This window comes from Montipora capricornis, chromosome 7 (genome assembly GCF_036669925.1).
Source record: "Montipora capricornis isolate CH-2021 chromosome 7, ASM3666992v2, whole genome shotgun sequence".
Lineage (NCBI taxonomy): Eukaryota > Metazoa > Cnidaria > Anthozoa > Scleractinia > Acroporidae > Montipora > Montipora capricornis.
The window spans coordinates 11,963,884-11,983,883 of record NC_090889.1 but is presented as its reverse complement, the minus strand read 5'-3'; the positions used below and the strand labels follow the sequence as shown (position 1 = coordinate 11,983,883).

The 20,000-nt window shown below is 40.2% G+C and overlaps 1 protein-coding gene across 2 annotated transcripts in view; it reads left to right on the top strand.

Moving 5' to 3' along the window:
- LOC138058207 (uncharacterized) overlaps positions 1 to 3,086 on the top strand; it is a 5,890-nt gene extending 2,804 nt beyond the window's left edge. Inside the window, exons 4-5 of one of the 2 annotated variants that reach the window (XM_068904114.1) lie at positions 1,149 to 1,210; positions 2,480 to 3,061. In XM_068904114.1, coding sequence (XP_068760215.1) covers positions 1,149 to 1,210; positions 2,480 to 2,587 — 170 coding nt within the window. In that variant the 3' untranslated portion in view covers positions 2,588 to 3,061. Of the gene's footprint in view, positions 1 to 1,148; positions 1,211 to 2,479 lie in introns of both variants that reach the window. The other variant, XM_068904115.1, reaches the window with a different exon arrangement.
- Positions 3,087 to 20,000: the final 16,914 nt, after the last annotated feature.

Below are 20,000 nucleotides of genomic sequence, written 5' to 3'. Positions count from 1 at the left end.
TATGGAATATCTACTTAAGGTGATTCCCTAGTATTGCACTGCGCATCCTGTTCTGCGCATAACACAGCGTAAGCCCCGTTCGTATTCAGGCATGGCTAAGAGGCTTTATGGTCAAATTTCATGGCTCTTTGTCTCACAAGTCTCAACGGATATTCTAAACAAAAAAATGTTTAAATTAAACCATAAAGACTCGTACCCATGTGTGAATATTGATATATCGAACGTGGCCAAAAACATTTCAAAATGGCGACCTTTCGCGAGGGAAAGCTCGCTATAACGAAGAATGGCCGTTTTCAGAGCACAGCAGTGAAGAGCAAAACTTTTTCAACTCTCACAAAACAAAAAGTCGAGTGATAGCCTTGATGATGCTAAAGAACATTTAAGTTCGACAGTGAAAGTGAAACCGCGCTATCGGGGAGACGTGTTGTCGAGGGGTCGAGCTTGATTTGCTTTCTGTTTTCTCCTAAACGAGGTTGGTGACCTATCTTTTTTTTGGCATAATTTTATTCTCTTACTGATCTTCTTTGCGCTGTAAAAAAATTACAAAAAATTTACGTCAGAAAAAAAAGTTACAGGAAAGATAGTATTCGTAGCCATCACTCGTGGACACAAAATTGTCTCCTCGAGATCACGCACCCGAAGAACATTCGTAGTCAGTGCCTTTTTAAGACTTGTGCCTGTGCCATAAAACAAACATTAAATTATTCCTTTTGAGCAACACAATTCACCTGTTTTGTTATTTCAAGAATTACGTCAAAGCTGTGCTTCCTGTTCCTGCAAAACGTAGCCTGAACCGATGGAATAAACTTGTCCTTGATAGATGAAGGCGCAATGCTTAAATGAGTAACTTGAGCAAGTTATGTCTCTCAAACGAGCTTGGTGACCTACTTTTTTGATTGCACATTTCGAGTCACCATAATATAGGGAACAATCGAGAAAAGTTTTAAAAAAATCTTACGACAACTTCTATTACTAAGGAATCACCTTAAGTAATTAAAAAGCCAAAACATTGGATAGCTTTGGGAGGAGTGTACAGAACCCAGGCATTCATAGTGATGTTGTACTATCTTGTATGTATCTTGTCAAAAGAGCCTTTCGTTGGGATGAGTTTTTTTAGTTATTTCAGCTCTTATCAAGGTATTTTGCAGGTGTTGGTAAATCAAGCGTAGCCGCAACTCTGAGCGTGGCCCTTTCCAATATGGGTAAAAAGGTATTAACCGTGATAGTGATGGTGTTGATGATTATGATGAGACAGGGTTTTCAATAGGAATTTTTAGTAGCCGGCAAAACCTGAGGAGTGGGTGGAGAGTGGGCAATGTGCACCAAAGGTGTGCTTTCCAAGAGCCGAAGGCACGATCTTGTTGGGGTCCAGGAAAATTTTGAAATTTGGGCCCCTTAGAATGCACTTCCTGTTTTCTGGAGCACGAATTAGCCTTAGGGTATTTGAAAACAACACTAATATCATTAAATTGTGGCTTTTCTATTCATGGAGAGTACGTTTGATGGCAAGACATACTTTGGGTTTTGAAAAAACAATAAAATATTGTGACATAGCCCCCTTCAAGGCTCCTTTGCATTCTGTACACCTGCGTGCAATGTATTTTGTCTGTCGTGACTGAAAAGGCCTTTTGCGAATGTCGTCTTGTCAAGCTTCAAAATGTACTAGTTAGCAAATGTGTGTGCTTGATCTTTGACATGGACAGGGAAACAGAAATGGCAGCAGAAATTACTCTGAATTCACGCCTCTCTTTTGTTTTTCTCGAGAAAAACTCTCTGGATCCAAGGTTCATATTAATGTCAATAGGATCAAGAGGCTCCTAGTTAATAGGCTATACTGAGAGAGTAGATAATATAATTATTATACTGCACAATGTATCTGTACAATACAATGAGATATTAACAAAATTTATCATAGAAAAGAAGATGATATTGGATCCTGTTCCATGGAAAATTGAAACATAAAGAAACATCAAATTTTAGGGTTGAGAGTTTTAAGTGCAGATTAGCTTCCAATTCCATCACATAGGTAATCTTTATCAAGTGATTGAATTTATTGACACTCGTTCGTGTAACAAAACAACCTCAGGCTGGTGGATGGTGGGGAGCTTTTGAAAACACTTTTGTCCTGAACTTTGAAACTTTTTTAGGTACCCTATTTGCAGTTAAGTTCTAAATCAGGAGTGTCAGCTAGCTCATTGTAATATGAGATGAATTGGTGGAGTTGAGGTATAAATGCATGGTGTGGTAGCTTAAGCAGTATTCTATTTCTAAAATTAATAATTACAGTTTTATCGTAATTATCAATTTAGGTGTAAAAATATGAATTACATGTAGGCTAACATTGGAGCTGTTGTAAGATTTGCAGTGGGGTACACCAGACCTTTGTATTGACTGCAGGCATCTTCATAGATCATTAATAAATATTATTGTTGCAGGGGGAGCTCAATATTCAAAGATATATTTTTGGTGTTTTATAAAGGTTGGCCTGGTAGACCTGGACATTTGTGGTCCCAGTATACCCAAGTTAATGGCAATTGAGGGGCAACAAGTTGTAAATTCCCCGTATGGGTGGATGCCTTTGAGGTGAGATTAGTTGTTCTTTGGCATAAGAGGGGAATTTTAAGGTTCTTGCAATTTGATTGGTTCCTCATAGCAGGCAAGGAGTTCAGATTAATTTTGTCCAGAGATTTACGTAATTAGATGCATGCTGATTTTGATCAGCGTTACAAAGTGAAATTGTTCCCTTGCCTTTCAACGTCACTCTTCAGTACTTCTTGTTCTTCTGCATCACTCGTTTCTAGGAATACATATAATAATGTTGCAGTGTTTGCCAATAATTTATTTCTTTTCCTCAAGTAAGGATAAACAACTGCATTAATTAAGCCCCACCCAATTAATGACGCCAACAAAAAGAGTTGGTCACAAAACTAGGCACAATTAAGCGAAACATTTCTAAATCAGGGCTTGGGCCTAATTACTGCTGAGTTGTGATTCTTATGCCAGATGGCAACAAAATAATATCTAGAGAAATCCTGGTGGCTCGTTCTTTTTGCCGTGTAATGATTGAAACTCAAAGCTTCCTTTTTCAAATCCAGCCTCGGCCCATGTAAGGTAATCCGGATGTAAGAATCCAGAATATCCTTGTGTGTAGAATCTGAAATCCAGGGCCTTGGAATCTCGAGTCCATTCAGCTGATTGGAAATCCTTCGAAAATTTTATATCTGAGATATGACACGTCAGGAATCCGGATTGTAATGCACAGTGTGCAATACAGAATCTAAGTCTGTCTTGGATTGCCTTACATAAGGCGATAAGTCCAAAGTGTACAGACGGAGTTTCTGCTCTCATTTTCTTTTTTCTTAATAGGTTTAGGAACTGTTACTATAATATTATGATTACGATAGATTCCAAGCTACATTGTAGGTGATGATGTTATACATGTACATGTGCATGATAATCCTTTTTTTCGGTTTGGAGATCGGTTTGACAAAGGAACAATTTTATTCAGTGAGCTTCCACGGACTGAGGCTTCTTTTCCTTCTACTGTTAGCAGCTCGCGCTGCTGGCGTTCGAGAAGATAGAGACTGCGTGAACTGCAGAGGAAAGAGGATTAAATAAGAACAGTGTACAGTGTACAGTTTTGAGAGGAGTTAAGGAGGTGGACTTGTAGAAGCACAGTGTTCACTCTACCCATACCACATCATTTCAGTTTAATAACTGTGTACAGTAAGGGGCCCAGTTCTCGGCCACTTTTTGTTCAACGTTTATTTTTAGCGCCGCAAATGAATCTGAATAAAAAGCAATTGCTTCCAAAGGTAGCTTTATTCCTTGTCTCTCGTCCTGCCGAGTTTTGAGTTTACAGCTACTATATACTGTGAGCAAATCGAGGTGACACGAAGGTAGGTGAATTTGATTTCCACGAAAACGTGTTTGTTTACGGCTACTCGAATTACATGGTCTAATTCAAGTTTTTATTTTATCCGTATAGGAGGCCCAAATGAGCCAATTCTTGGCATAATGAACGTAGAGTGATAAAGCTTTCTGTTAAATAAACTTTTCCTGGCCTATTTTATTCTTTTACCTAAATTCACCCCTCAATATTTCCTTAGTACTTCTGCGTATTTGCCTATTCTCGGCCACCCTGCTGGCTGTAGACAACACTAAAAAGTGCTCATAGTTTTGTATGGAGTTTTCTTGTCAAATCATTTGTAAAAGTAAAGCTGTAATGGGGTGGCATGTTCCGACAGTACCTATAAATTAAAATTATGAGTTCTGACTTACCGGACCCCGTTTTGAAATACCCAACTCTTTTTTAGCCTCGCTTGCCAGTGTATTTACGAGAAAAACTAGGTGTTTTAAAAATGTCCTTTTCTAACATGAAACAAAGCTCTTTAAGGATACTTTGTGGTCGAAATATCAAACACAAGCCTTATTAGTGACTTAACAACAAAAAATGGTGATAAAGCGTTATTTGTTCCGAGGAATAGAGCGCACTCTTTTGTGGCCGAGAAGTTGGCCGGCCCGTTGGCTGATAACTGGGCCCACGAACAAAGCCTCCATTTTCGTTATAACTCGGGACAAAACAGCGTTGAGCAGTCGATAGCTTTACATGTGTGAAATAAATGCTGAAGCTACAATCTCAGACAAAAATAAAGGGGACACTTCACGCTGCGTAGCAGATTACCCCTTCCCCCTATTCAATGTTGCAAAGAGAACGGCGTTTTTTCCAGGAGCCCGACAGTTTTTACGCCATCAACATTGTCACGGGGGAGGGGGGTTCAAACAAGCTTTGGTGTCACGATCTTTTTGACCGGGATTGTGTTGATTACAGAACTGTAGAAAGTTCTAAAGTGATCTCGTTGCGGTTTGGGTGTAATGATATGGATGTGCCACGTTTGTCCTCGCGTCATTTGGGTGAGTGCTCCTATGCTTTGGATGAGGACGATGTGTCTAATTGTTGCCGAATATGTTCTGGAACATGTTTTCTGTGTAGTTGCAGATGTATTTAGGGAGAGATTGCAACTGCACGATACAGGACTTAGCTGAAAGTGGATGAAAATGGTTTCTCGGCGGTGGATTGATAATAACACACGTGCTCGTGTGTATTATTTGAGCCAAGTTAAGGGAATGTCAATTCGAAAAACGGCACTACATTGTAATGTTTCACGTGGAGTTGTTTGGAGAATAATCCAGCGACAGCGCGAGAAAGAATCCTGAACCGCTGTAAAAGCAAGACTTCAACTTTACAACGCGGACGTCCGAGAAAACTGACAGGTAGACAGGGGCGTTTACTTCTGAGATGCTTGGCCAAATTGCGCGATGAAGATGGCAAGCGATTAGATGCTATCATTACGAGTCGTGGCCGTCGTATACGATATTAACAAACGATTTCTGTAGAACCAAGAACTATCTTTTGATTATTTCAAAGTTTCTGGAGAGAGAAGCCGTATCACTGCAAAATCAGGGCATATAACAGAGTACATTGGGATAAACTATGGTGACTGAACAGAGTTCTCTGTACTGTAATTTGTACTAGTCACGTCAATGGAAATTCACCCGCTAAGCTACAATATATGTTTTAATTTGTTACAAAGCCATAGTCTGTTTACAACAACGGTTATAATCATAAGCAACTCAAACATTCATATGTTTTGTCCTGTGTTCTTTAGTGTACGCGCCGTAACAGTGGGACCAAACAGGCGACTTATCATAAATCCGAATACGGTTAACCACCTACGATTAACCATTTGCATTCGTAATTTCCCGACAAGCCGAATTGTTGTACTGTCGTTTATGCCATTAAACAAAAATTGTCAACACAAAGTTTCAGTTCACTGCACTTTTGTGCGTATTTATCCCGTTTCAGTGAAATGGTGAGTCTTGCAATTGGTTAACCGTGCTTTAGCATAATTAATCAGCTATGAATTGCGGATTATTTATAATGACGGTTAACCACTTTGGCTGTTTGCAACATGAAGAGTTTTCAGGGTTGTACAGTTTTCAACTGAATAAACGATTTTACCTATCATGTAAAATAGCATCACAAGTAAACCGATCACTCTAAACCTCCTGCTCTTCAGTACTGGCGCTATGAAATGGTTAATCGTTCGTCTATCAAAAGGTAAAACGATACTTTCTTACTATATGTTGTTAATCGTTTGTCTAATTGGCACTTGTTTACCGTCGTTGCGAGTTTCGGAAGCAAACTTCATTTCATAGTGCCTTCACTGTTTACTAAAATCTGCCCTTTTTAAAGAAGGCCCGAGTATAAATTCCGCGAAACGTCACGAGGTACACACTTCTCAATTGCCTTCCACCAAGAACACCGCTGCCCTCCATAGATTATATCTCAGTGCCCAAAATGTACCCATTTCGACACAAGAAGTATCACAACACCGTTACATTTTCAACTGTCTGAACAGAAATGATCTTTTAGTGTTCATCTAAGAACGAGTTAGGAAGTCTCCACCTCGCACACAATTAACAACAACGTTTACAAGAATTGACAACTGTAAATAAATTCTCTTAACCTAATTAAAAGTGAGACCTCCTTGACGAGAAATTATTTCCCTCAAGTTGTTCATTTATTTGAACTACTGGCCTCTTCATACTCGTTAAATATATCTAGCAAAATTCAATCATTTCCATAATATGCATACTCCCCACTTCTACAGACACTTCACATAAATAGCTCCCATGACCTTTTCATTCAATTACTAACTACAGCTCGCGTGACACGCAGCTACACACAATCTCAGACAAAAATAAAGGGGACACTTCACGCAGCGTAGCAGATTACCCCTTCCCCCTATTCAATGTTGCAAAGAGAACGGCGTTTTTTCCAGGAGCCCGACAGTTTTTACGCCATCAACATTGTCACGGGGGAGGGGGGTTCAAACAAGCTTTGGTGTCACGATCTTTTTGACCGGGATTGTGTTGATTACAGAACTGTAGAAAGTTCTAAAGTGATCTCGTTGCGGTTTGGGTGTAATGATATGGATGTGCCACGTTTGTCCTCGCGTCATTTGGGTGAGTGCTCCTATGCTTTGGATGAGGACGATGTGTCTAATTGTTGCCGAATATGTTCTGGAACATGTTTTCTGTGTAGTTGCAGATGTATTTAGGGAGAGATTGCAACTGCACGATACAGGACTTAGCTGAAAGTGGATGAAAATGGTTTCTCGGCGGTGGATTGATAATAACACACGTGCTCGTGTGTATTATTTGAGCCAAGTTAAGGGAATGTCAATTCGAAAAACGGCACTACATTGTAATGTTTCACGTGGAGTTGTTTGGAGAATAATCCAGCGACAGCGCGAGAAAGAATCCTGAACCGCTGTAAAAGCAAGACTTCAACTTTACAACGCGGACGTCCGAGAAAACTGACAGGTAGACAGGGGCGTTTACTTCTGAGATGCTTGGCCAAATTGCGCGATGAAGATGGCAAGCGATTAGATGCTATCATTACGAGTCGTGGCCGTCGTATACGATATTAACAAACGATTTCTGTAGAACCAAGAACTATCTTTTGATTATTTCAAAGTTTCTGGAGAGAGAAGCCGTATCACTGCAAAATCAGGGCATATAACAGAGTACATTGGGATAAACTATGGTGACTGAACAGAGTTCTCTGTACTGTAATTTGTACTAGTCACGTCAATGGAAATTCACCCGCTAAGCTACAATATATGTTTTAATTTGTTACAAAGCCATAGTCTGTTTACAACAACGGTTATAATCATAAGCAACTCAAACATCCATATGTTTTGTCCTGTGTTCTTTAGTGTACGCGCCGTAACAGTGGGACCAAACAGGCGACTTATCATAAATCCGAATACGGTTAACCACCTACGATTAACCATTTGCATTCGTAATTTCCCGACAAGCCGAATTGTTGTACTGTCGTTTATGCCATTGAACAAAAATTGTCAACACAAAGTTTCAGTTCACTGCACTTTTGTGCGTATTTATCCCGTTTCAGTGAAATGGTGAGTCTTGCAATTGGTTAACCGTGCTTTAGCATAATTAATCAGCTATGAATTGCGGATTATTTATAATGACGGTTAACCACTTTGGCTGTTTGCAACATGAAGAGTTTTCAGGGTTGTACAGTTTTCAACTGAATAAACGATTTTACCTATCATGTAAAATAGCATCACAAGTAAACCGATCACTCTAAACCTCCTGCTCTTCAGTACTGGCGCTATGAAATGGTTAATCGTTCGTCTATCAAATGGTTAATCGTTACTTTCTTCCTATATGTTGTTAATCGTTTGTCTACTTGGCACTTGTTTACCATAGTTGCAAGTTTCGGAAGCAAACTTCATTTCATAGTGCCTTCACTGTTTACTAAAATCTGCCCTTTTTAAAGAAGGCCCGAGTATAAATTCCGCGAAACGTCACGAGGTACACACTTCTCAATTGCCTTCCACCAAGAACACCGCTGCCCTCCATAGATTATATCTCAGTGCCCAAAATGTACCCATTTCGACACAAGAAGTATCACAACACCGTTACATTTTCAACTGTCTGAACAGAAATGATCTTTTAGTGTTCATCTAAGAACGAGTTAGGAAGTCTCCACCTCGCACACAATTAACAACAACGTTTACAAGAATTGACAACTGTAAATAAATTCTCTTAACCTAATTAAAAGTGAGACCTCCTTGACGAGAAATTATTTCCCTCAAGTTGTTCATTTATTTGAACTACTAGCCTCTTCATACTCGTTAAATATATCTAGCAAAATTCAATCATTTCCATAATATGCATACTCCCCACTTCTACAGACACTTCACATAAATAGCTCCCATGACCTTTTCATTCAATTACTAACTACAGCTCGCGTGACACCGAGCTACACACAATCTCAGACAAAAATAAAGGGGACACTTCACGCTGCGTAGCAGATTACCCCTTCCCCCTATTCAATGTTGCAAAGAGAACGGCGTTTTTTCCAGGAGCCCGACAGTTTTTACGCCATCAACATTGTCACGGGGGAGGGGGGTTCAAACAAGCTTTGGTGTCACGATCTTTTTGACCGGGATTGTGTTGATTACAGAACTGTAGAAAGTTCTAAAGTGATCTCGTTGCGGTTTGGGTGTAATGATATGGATGTGCCACGTTTGTCCTCGCGTCATTTGGGTGAGTGCTCCTATGCTTTGGATGAGGACGATGTGTCTAATTGTTGCCGAATATGTTCTGGAACATGTTTTCTGTGTAGTTGCAGATGTATTTAGGGAGAGATTGCAACTGCACGATACAGGACTTAGCTGAAAGTGGATGAAAATGGTTTCTCGGCGGTGGATTGATAATAACACACGTGCTCGTGTGTATTATTTGAGCCAAGTTAAGGGAATGTCAATTCGAAAAACGGCACTACATTGTAATGTTTCACGTGGAGTTGTTTGGAGAATAATCCAGCGACAGCGCGAGAAAGAATCCTGAACCGCTGTAAAAGCAAGACTTCAACTTTACAACGCGGACGTCCGAGAAAACTGACAGGTAGACAGGGGCGTTTACTTCTGAGATGCTTGGCCAAATTGCGCGATGAAGATGGCAAGCGATTAGATGCTATCATTACGAGTCGTGGCCGTCGTATACGATATTAACAAACGATTTCTGTAGAACCAAGAACTATCTTTTGATTATTTCAAAGTTTCTGGAGAGAGAAGCCGTATCACTGCAAAATCAGGGCATATAACAGAGTACATTGGGATAAACTATGGTGACTGAACAGCGTTCTCTGTAAGGTAATGTGTACTAGTCAGGTCTATGGAACGTCACCCGCTAAGCTACAATATATGTTTTAATTTGTTACAAAGCCATAGTCTGTTTACAACAACGGTTATAATCATAAGCAACTCAAACATTCATATGTTTTGTCCTGTGTTCTTTAGTGTACGCGCCGTAACAGTGGGACCAAACAGGCGACTTATCATAAATCCGAATACGGTTAACCACCTACGATTAACCATTTGCATTCGTAATTTCCCGACAAGCCGAATTGTTGTACTGTCGTTTATGCCATTGAACGAAAATTGTCAACACAAAGTTTCAGTTCACTGCACTTTTGTGCGTATTTATCCCGTTTCAGTGAAATGGTGAGTCTTGCAATTGGTTAACCGTGCTTTAGCATAATTAATCAGCTATGAATTGCGGATTATTTATAATGACGGTTAACCACTTTGGCTGTTTGCAACATGAAGAGTTTTCAGGGTTGTACAGTTTTCAACTGAATAAACGATTTTACCTATCATGTAAAATAGCATCACAAGTAAACCGATCACTCTAAACCTCCTGCTCTTCAGTACTGGCGCTATGAAATGGTTAATCGTTCGTCTATCAAATGGTTAATCGTTACTTTCTTCCTATCTGTTGTTAATCGTTAGTCTACTTGGCACTTGTTTACCGTAGTTGCAAGTTTCGGAAGCAAACTTCATTTCATAGTGCCTTCACTGTTTACTAAAATCTGCCCTTTTTAAAGAAGGCCCGAGTATAAATTCCGCGAAACGTCACGAGGTACACACTTCTCAATTGCCTTCCACCAAGAACACCGCTGCCCTCCATAGATTATATCTCAGTGCCCAAAATGTACCCATTTCGACACAAGAAGTATCACAACACCGTTACATTTTCAACTGTCTGAACAGAAATGATCTTTTAGTGTTCATCTAAGAACGAGTTAGGAAGTCTCCACCTCGCACACAATTAACAACAACGTTTACAAGAATTGACAACTGTAAATAAATTCTCTTAACCTAATTAAAAGTGAGACCTCCTTGACGAGAAATTATTTCCCTCAAGTTGTTCATTTATTTGAACTACTGGCCTCTTCATACTCGTTAAATATATCTAGCAAAATTCAATCATTTCCATAATATGCATACTCCCCACTTCTACAGACACTTCACATAAATAGCTCCCATGACCTTTTCATTCAATTACTAACTACAGCTCGCGTGACACCGAGCTACACACAATCTCAGACAAAAATAAAGGGGACACTTCACGCTGCGTAGCAGATTACCCCTTCCCCCTATTCAATGTTGCAAAGAGAACGGCGTTTTTTCCAGGAGCCCGACAGTTTTTACGCCATCAACATTGTCACGGGGGAGGGGGGTTCAAACAAGCTTTGGTGTCACGATCTTTTTGACCGGGATTGTGTTGATTACAGAACTGTAGAAAGTTCTAAAGTGATCTCGTTGCGGTTTGGGTGTAATGATATGGATGTGCCACGTTTGTCCTCGCGTCATTTGGGTGAGTGCTCCTATGCTTTGGATGAGGACGATGTGTCTAATTGTTGCCGAATATGTTCTGGAACATGTTTTCTGTGTAGTTGCAGATGTATTTAGGGAGAGATTGCAACTGCACGATACAGGACTTAGCTGAAAGTGGATGAAAATGGTTTCTCGGCGGTGGATTGATAATAACACACGTGCTCGTGTGTATTATTTGAGCCAAGTTAAGGGAATGTCAATTCGAAAAACGGCACTACATTGTAATGTTTCACGTGGAGTTGTTTGGAGAATAATCCAGCGACAGCGCGAGAAAGAATCCTGAACCGCTGTAAAAGCAAGACTTCAACTTTACAACGCGGACGTCCGAGAAAACTGACAGGTAGACAGGGGCGTTTACTTCTGAGATGCTTGGCCAAATTGCGCGATGAAGATGGCAAGCGATTAGATGCTATCATTACGAGTCGTGGCCGTCGTATACGATATTAACAAACGATTTCTGTAGAACCAAGAACTATCTTTTGATTATTTCAAAGTTTCTGGAGAGAGAAGCCGTATCACTGCAAAATCAGGGCATATAACAGAGTACATTGGGATAAACTATGGTGACTGAACAGAGTTCTCTGTACTGTAATTTGTACTAGTCACGTCAATGGAAATTCACCCGCTAAGCTACAATATATGTTTTAATTTGTTACAAAGCCATAGTCTGTTTACAACAACGGTTATAATCATAAGCAACTCAAACATCCATATGTTTTGTCCTGTGTTCTTTAGTGTACGCGCCGTAACAGTGGGACCAAACAGGCGACTTATCATAAATCCGAATACGGTTAACCACCTACGATTAACCATTTGCATTCGTAATTTCCCGACAAGCCGAAGTGTTGTACTGTCGTTTATGCCATTGAACGAAAATTGTCAACACAAAGTTTAAGTTCACTGCACTTTTGTGAGTAATTATCCCGTTTCATTGAAATGGTGAGTCTTGCAAATGGTTAACCGTGCTTTAGCATGATTAATCAGCTATGAATTGCGGATTATTTATAATGACGGTTAACCACTTTGGCTGTTTGCAACATGAAGAGTTTTCAGGGTTGTACAGTTTTCAACTGAATAAACGATTTTACCTATCATGTAAAATAGCATCACAAGTAAACCGATCACTCTAAACCTCCTGCTCTTCAGTACTGGCGCTATGAAATGGTTAATCGTTCGTCTATCAAATGGTTAATCGTTACTTTCTTCCTATATGTTGTTAATCGTATGTCTACTTGGCACTTGTTTACCATAGTTGCAAGTTTCGGAAGCAAACTTCATTTCATAGTGCCTTCACTGTTTACTAAAATCTGCCCTTTTTAAAGAAGGCCCGAGTATAAATTCCGCGAAACGTCACGAGGTACACACTTCTCAATTGCCTTCCACCAAGAACACCGCTGCCCTCCATAGATTATATCTCAGTGCCCAAAATGTACCCATTTCGACACAAGAAGTATCACAACACCGTTACATTTTCAACTGTCTGAACAGAAATGATCTTTTAGTGTTCATCTAAGAACGAGTTAGGAAGTCTCCACCTCGCACACAATTAACAACAACGTTTACAAGAATTGACAACTGTAAATAAATTCTCTTAACCTAATTAAAAGTGAGACCTCCTTGACGAGAAATTATTTCCCTCAAGTTGTTCATTTATTTGAACTACTAGCCTCTTCATACTCGTTAAATATATCTAGCAAAATTCAATCATTTCCATAATATGCATACTCCCCACTTCTACAGACACTTCACATAAATAGCTCCCATGACCTTTTCATTCAATTACTAACTACAGCTCGCGTGACACCGAGCTACACACAATCTCAGACAAAAATAAAGGGGACACTTCACGCTGCGTAGCAGATTACCCCTTCCCCCTATTCAATGTTGCAAAGAGAACGGCGTTTTTTCCAGGAGCCCGACAGTTTTTACGCCATCAACATTGTCACGGGGGAGGGGGGTTCAAACAAGCTTTGGTGTCACGATCTTTTTGACCGGGATTGTGTTGATTACAGAACTGTAGAAAGTTCTAAAGTGATCTCGTTGCGGTTTGGGTGTAATGATATGGATGTGCCACGTTTGTCCTCGCGTCATTTGGGTGAGTGCTCCTATGCTTTGGATGAGGACGATGTGTCTAATTGTTGCCGAATATGTTCTGGAACATGTTTTCTGTGTAGTTGCAGATGTATTTAGGGAGAGATTGCAACTGCACGATACAGGACTTAGCTGAAAGTGGATGAAAATGGTTTCTCGGCGGTGGATTGATAATAACACACGTGCTCGTGTGTATTATTTGAGCCAAGTTAAGGGAATGTCAATTCGAAAAACGGCACTACATTGTAATGTTTCACGTGGAGTTGTTTGGAGAATAATCCAGCGACAGCGCGAGAAAGAATCCTGAACCGCTGTAAAAGCAAGACTTCAACTTTACAACGCGGACGTCCGAGAAAACTGACAGGTAGACAGGGGCGTTTACTTCTGAGATGCTTGGCCAAATTGCGCGATGAAGATGGCAAGCGATTAGATGCTATCATTACGAGTCGTGGCCGTCGTATACGATATTAACAAACGATTTCTGTAGAACCAAGAACTATCTTTTGATTATTTCAAAGTTTCTGGAGAGAGAAGCCGTATCACTGCAAAATCAGGGCATATAACAGAGTACATTGGGATAAACTATGGTGACTGAACAGAGTTCTCTGTACTGTAATTTGTACTAGTCACGTCAATGGAAATTCACCCGCTAAGCTACAATATATGTTTTAATTTGTTACAAAGCCATAGTCTGTTTACAACAACGGTTATAATCATAAGCAACTCAAACATCCATATGTTTTGTCCTGTGTTCTTTAGTGTACGCGCCGTAACAGTGGGACCAAACAGGCGACTTATCATAAATCCGAATACGGTTAACCACCTACGATTAACCATTTGCATTCGTATATTCCCGACAAGCCGAAGTGTTGTACTGTCGTTTATGCCATTGAACGAAAATTGTCAACACAAAGTTTCAGTTCACTGCACTTTTGTGCGTATTTATCCCGTTTCAGTGAAATGGTGAGTCTTGCAATTGGTTAACCGTGCTTTAGCATGATTAATCAGCTATGAATTGCGGATTATTTATAATGACGGTTAACCACTTTGGCTGTTTGCAACATGAAGAGTTTTCAGGGTTGTACAGTTTTCAACTGAATAAACGATTTTACCTATCATGTAAAATAGCATCACAAGTAAACCGATCACTCTAAACCTCCTGCTCTTCAGTACTGGCGCTATGAAATGGTTAATCGTTCGTCTATCAAATGGTTAATAGTTACTTTCTTCCTATATGTTGTTAATCGTTTGTCTACTTGGCACTTGTTTACCATAGTTGCAAGTTTCGGAAGCAAACTTCATTTCATAGTGCCTTCACTGTTTACTAAAATCTGCCCTTTTTAAAGAAGGCCCGAGTATAAATTCCGCGAAACGTCACGAGGTACACACTTCTCAATTGCCTTCCACCAAGAACACCGCTGCCCTCCATAGATTATATCTCAGTGCCCAAAATGTACCCATTTCGACACAAGAAGTATCACAACACCGTTACATTTTCAACTGTCTGAACAGAAATGATCTTTTAGTGTTCATCTAAGAACGAGTTAGGAAGTCTCCACCTCGCACACAATTAACAACAACGTTTACAAGAATTGACAACTGTAAATAAATTCTCTTAACCTAATTAAAAGTGAGACCTCCTTGACGAGAAATTATTTCCCTCAAGTTGTTCATTTATTTGAACTACTAGCCTCTTCATACTCGTTAAATATATCTAGCAAAATTCAATCATTTCCATAATATGCATACTCCCCACTTCTACAGACACTTCACATAAATAGCTCCCATGACCTTTTCATTCAATTACTAACTACAGCTCGCGTGACACGCAGCTACACACAATCTCAGACAAAAATAAAGGGGACACTTCACGCTGCGTAGCAGATTACCCCTTCCCCCTATTCAATGTTGCAAAGAGAACGGCGTTTTTCCAGGAGCCCGACAGTTTTTACGCCATCAACATTGTCACGGGGGAGGGGGGTTCAAACAAGCTTTGGTGTCACGATCTTTTTGACCGGGATTGTGTTGATTACAGAACTGTAGAAAGTTCTAAAGTGATCTCGTTGCGGTTTGGGTGTAATGATATGGATGTGCCACGTTTGTCCTCGCGTCATTTGGGTGAGTGCTCCTATGCTTTGGATGAGGACGATGTGTCTAATTGTTGCCGAATATGTTCTGGAACATGTTTTCTGTGTAGTTGCAGATGTATTTAGGGAGAGATTGCAACTGCACGATACAGGACTTAGCTGAAAGTGGATGAAAATGGTTTCTCGGCGGTGGATTGATAATAACACACGTGCTCGTGTGTATTATTTGAGCCAAGTTAAGGGAATGTCAATTCGAAAAACGGCACTACATTGTAATGTTTCACGTGGAGTTGTTTGGAGAATAATCCAGCGACAGCGCGAGAAAGAATCCTGAACCGCTGTAAAAGCAAGACTTCAACTTTACAACGCGGACGTCCGAGAAAACTGACAGGTAGACAGGGGCGTTTACTTCTGAGATGCTTGGCCAAATTGCGCGATGAAGATGGCAAGCGATTAGATGCTATCATTACGAGTCGTGGCCGTCGTATACGATATTAACAAACGATTTCTGTAGAACCAAGAACTATCTTTTGATTATTTCAAAGTTTCTGGAGAGAGAAGCCGTATCACTGCAAAATCAGGGCATATAACAGAGTACATTGGGATAAACTATGGTGACTGAACAGAGTTCTCTGTACTGTAATTTGTACTAGTCACGTCAATGGAAATTCACCCGCTAAGCTACAATATATGTTTTTGTTACAAAGCCATAGTCTGTTTACAACAACGGTTATAATCATAAGCAACTCAAACATTCATATGTTTTGTCCTGTGTTCTTTAGTGTACGCGCCGTAACAGTGGGACCAAACAGGCGACTTATCATAAATCCGAATACGGTTAACCACCTACGATTAACCATTTGCATTCGTATATTCCCGACAAGCCGAAGTGTTGTACTGTCGTTTATGCCATTGAACGAAAATTGTCAACACAAAGTTTCAGTTCACTGCACTTTTGTGCGTATTTATCCCGTTTCAGTGAAATGGTGAGTCTTGCAATTGGTTAACCGTGCTTTAGCATGATTAATCAGCTATGAATTGCGGATTATTTATAATGACGGTTAACCACTTTGGCTGTTTGCAACATGAAGAGTTTTCAGGGTTGTACAGTTTTCAACTGAATAAACGATTTTACCTATCATGTAAAATAGCATCACAAGTAAACCGATCACTCTAAACCTCCTGCTCTTCAGTACTGGCGCTATGAAATGGTTAATCGTTCGTCTATCAAATGGTTAATCGTTACTTTCTTCCTATATGTTGTTAATCGTTTGTCTACTTGGCACTTGTTTACCATAGTTGCAAGTTTCGGAAGCAAACTTCATTTCATAGTGCCTTCACTGTTTACTAAAATCTGCCCTTTTTAAAGAAGGCCCGAGTATAAATTCCGCGAAACGTCACGAGGTACACACTTCTCAATTGCCTTCCACCAAGAACACCGCTGCCCTCCATAGATTATATCTCAGTGCCCAAAATGTACCCATTTCGACACAAGAAGTATCACAACACCGTTACATTTTCAACTGTCTGAACAGAAATGATCTTTTAGTGTTCATCTAAGAACGAGTTAGGAAGTCTCCACCTCGCACACAATTAACAACAACGTTTACAAGAATTGACAACTGTAAATAAATTCTCTTAACCTAATTAAAAGTGAGACCTCCTTGACGAGAAATTATTTCCCTCAAGTTGTTCATTTATTTGAACTACTAGCCTCTTCATACTCGTTAAATATATCTAGCAAAATTCAATCATTTCCATAATATGCATACTCCCCACTTCTACAGACACTTCACATAAATAGCTCCCATGACCTTTTCATTCAATTACTAACTACAGCTCGCGTGACACCGAGCTACACACAATCTCAGACAAAAATAAAGGGGACACTTCACGCTGCGTAGCAGATTACCCCTTCCCCCTATTCAATGTTGCAAAGAGAACGGCATTTTTCCAGGAGCCCGACAGTTTTTACGCCATCAACATTGTCACGGGGGAGTGGGGTTCAAACAAGCTTGGTGTCACGATCTTTTTGACCGGGATTGTGTTGATTACAGAACTGTAGAAAGTTCTAAAGTGATCTCGTTGCGGTTTGGGTGTAATGATATGGATGTGCCACGTTTGTCCTCGCGTCATTTGGGTGAGTGCTCCTATGCTTTGGATGAGGACGATGTGTCTAATTGTTGCCGAATATGTTCTGGAACATGTTTTCTGTGTAGTTGCAGATGTATTTAGGGAGAGATTGCAACTGCACGATACAGGACTTAGCTGAAAGTGGATGAAAATGGTTTCTCGGCGGTGGATTGATAATAACACACGTGCTCGTGTGTATTATTTGAGCCAAGTTAAGGGAATGTCAATTCGAAAAACGGCACTACATTGTAATGTTTCACGTGGAGTTGTTTGGAGAATAATCCAGCGACAGCGCGAGAAAGAATCCTGAACCGCTGTAAAAGCAAGACTTCAACTTTACAACGCGGACGTCCGAGAAAACTGACAGGTAGACAGGGGCGTTTACTTCTGAGATGCTTGGCCAAATTGCGCGATGAAGATGGCAAGCGATTAGATGCTATCATTACGAGTCGTGGCCGTCGTATACGATATTAACAAACGATTTCTGTAGAACCAAGAACTATCTTTTGATTATTTCAAAGTTTCTGGAGAGAGAAGCCGTATCACTGCAAAATCAGGGCATATAGCAGAGAACATTGGGATAAACTAAGGTGACTGAACAGTGCACGACGCCATACATGAGATCTCTGTACTGTAAATTGTACTAGTCACGTCAAATGAAATTCACCCGCACAGCTACAATATATGTTTTATTTGTTACAAAGCCATAGTCTGTTTACAACAACGGTTATAATCATAAGCAACTCAAACATCCATATTTTTTGTCCTGTGTTCTTTAGTGTACGCGCCGTAACAGTGGGACCAAACAGGCGACTTATCATAAATCCGAATACGGTTAACCACCTACGATTAACCATTTGCATTCGTATATTCCCGACAAGCCGAAGTGTTGTACTGTCGTTTATGCCATTGAACGAAAATTGTCAACACAAAGTTTCAGTTCACTGCACTTTTGTGCGTATTTATCCCGTTTCAGTGAAATGGTGAGTCTTGCAATTGGTTAACCGTGCTTTAGCATGATTAATCAGCTATGAATTGCGGATTATTTATAATGACGGTTAACCACTTTGGCTGTTTGCAACATGAAGAGTTTTCAGGGTTGTACAGTTTTCAACTGAATAAACGATTTTACCTATCATGTAAAATAGCATCACAAGTAAACCGATCACTCTAAACCTCCTGCTCTTCAGTACTGGCGCTATGAAATGGTTAATCGTTCGTCTATCAAATGGTTAATCGTTACTTTCTTCCTATATGTTGTTAATCGTTTGTCTACTTGGCACTTGTTTACCATAGTTGCAAGTTTCGGAAGCAAACTTCATTTCATAGTGCCTTCACTGTTTACTAAAATCTGCCCTTTTTAAAGAAGGCCCGAGTATAAATTCCGCGAAACGTCACGAGGTACACACTTCTCAATTGCCTTCCACCAAGAACACCGCTGCCCTCCATAGATTATATCTCAGTGCCCAAAATGTACCCATTTCGACACAAGAAGTATCACAACACCGTTACATTTTCAACTGTCTGAACAGAAATGATCTTTTAGTGTTCATCTAAGAACGAGTTAGGAAGTCTCCACCTCGCACACAATTAACAACAACGTTTACAAGAATTGACAACTGTAAATAAATTCTCTTAACCTAATTAAAAGTGAGACCTCCTTGACGAGAAATTATTTCCCTCAAGTTGTTCATTTATTTGAACTACTAGCCTCTTCATACTCGTTAAATATATCTAGCAAAATTCAATCATTTCCATAATATGCATACTCCCCACTTCTACAGACACTTCACATAAATAGCTCCCATGACCTTTTCATTCAATTACTAACTACAGCTCGCGTGACACCGAGCTACACACAATCTCAGACAAAATAAAGGGGACACTTCACGCTGCGTAGCAGATTACCCCTTCCCCCTATTCAATGTTGCAAAGAGAACGGCGTTTTTTCCAGGAGCCCGACAGTTTTTACGCCATCAACATTGTCACGGGGGAGGGGGGTTCAACAAGGCTTTGTGTGTCACGATCTTTGTTGTGAACCGGTATTGTGTTGATTACAGAACTGTAGAAAGTTCTAAAGTGAATCTCGTTTGCGGTTGGGGTAAATGATATGGATGTGCCACGTTTGTGTCCTCGCGTCATTTGGGTGAGGGCGCCTATGCTTTGGATGAGGACGATGTGCTTAATTGTTGCCGAATATGTTCTGGAACAGTTTTCCGTGTAGTTGCAGATGGTTTAGGGAGAGATTGCAACTGCACGATACAGGAATTAGCTGAAAGTGGAGAAAATGGTGTTCTCGGCGGTGGATTGATCAATAACACACGTGCTCGTTGTGTATTATTTGAGCCAAGTTAAGGGAATGTCAATTCGAAAAAAAAAACGGAACTACATTGTAAGTTTCACGTGGAGT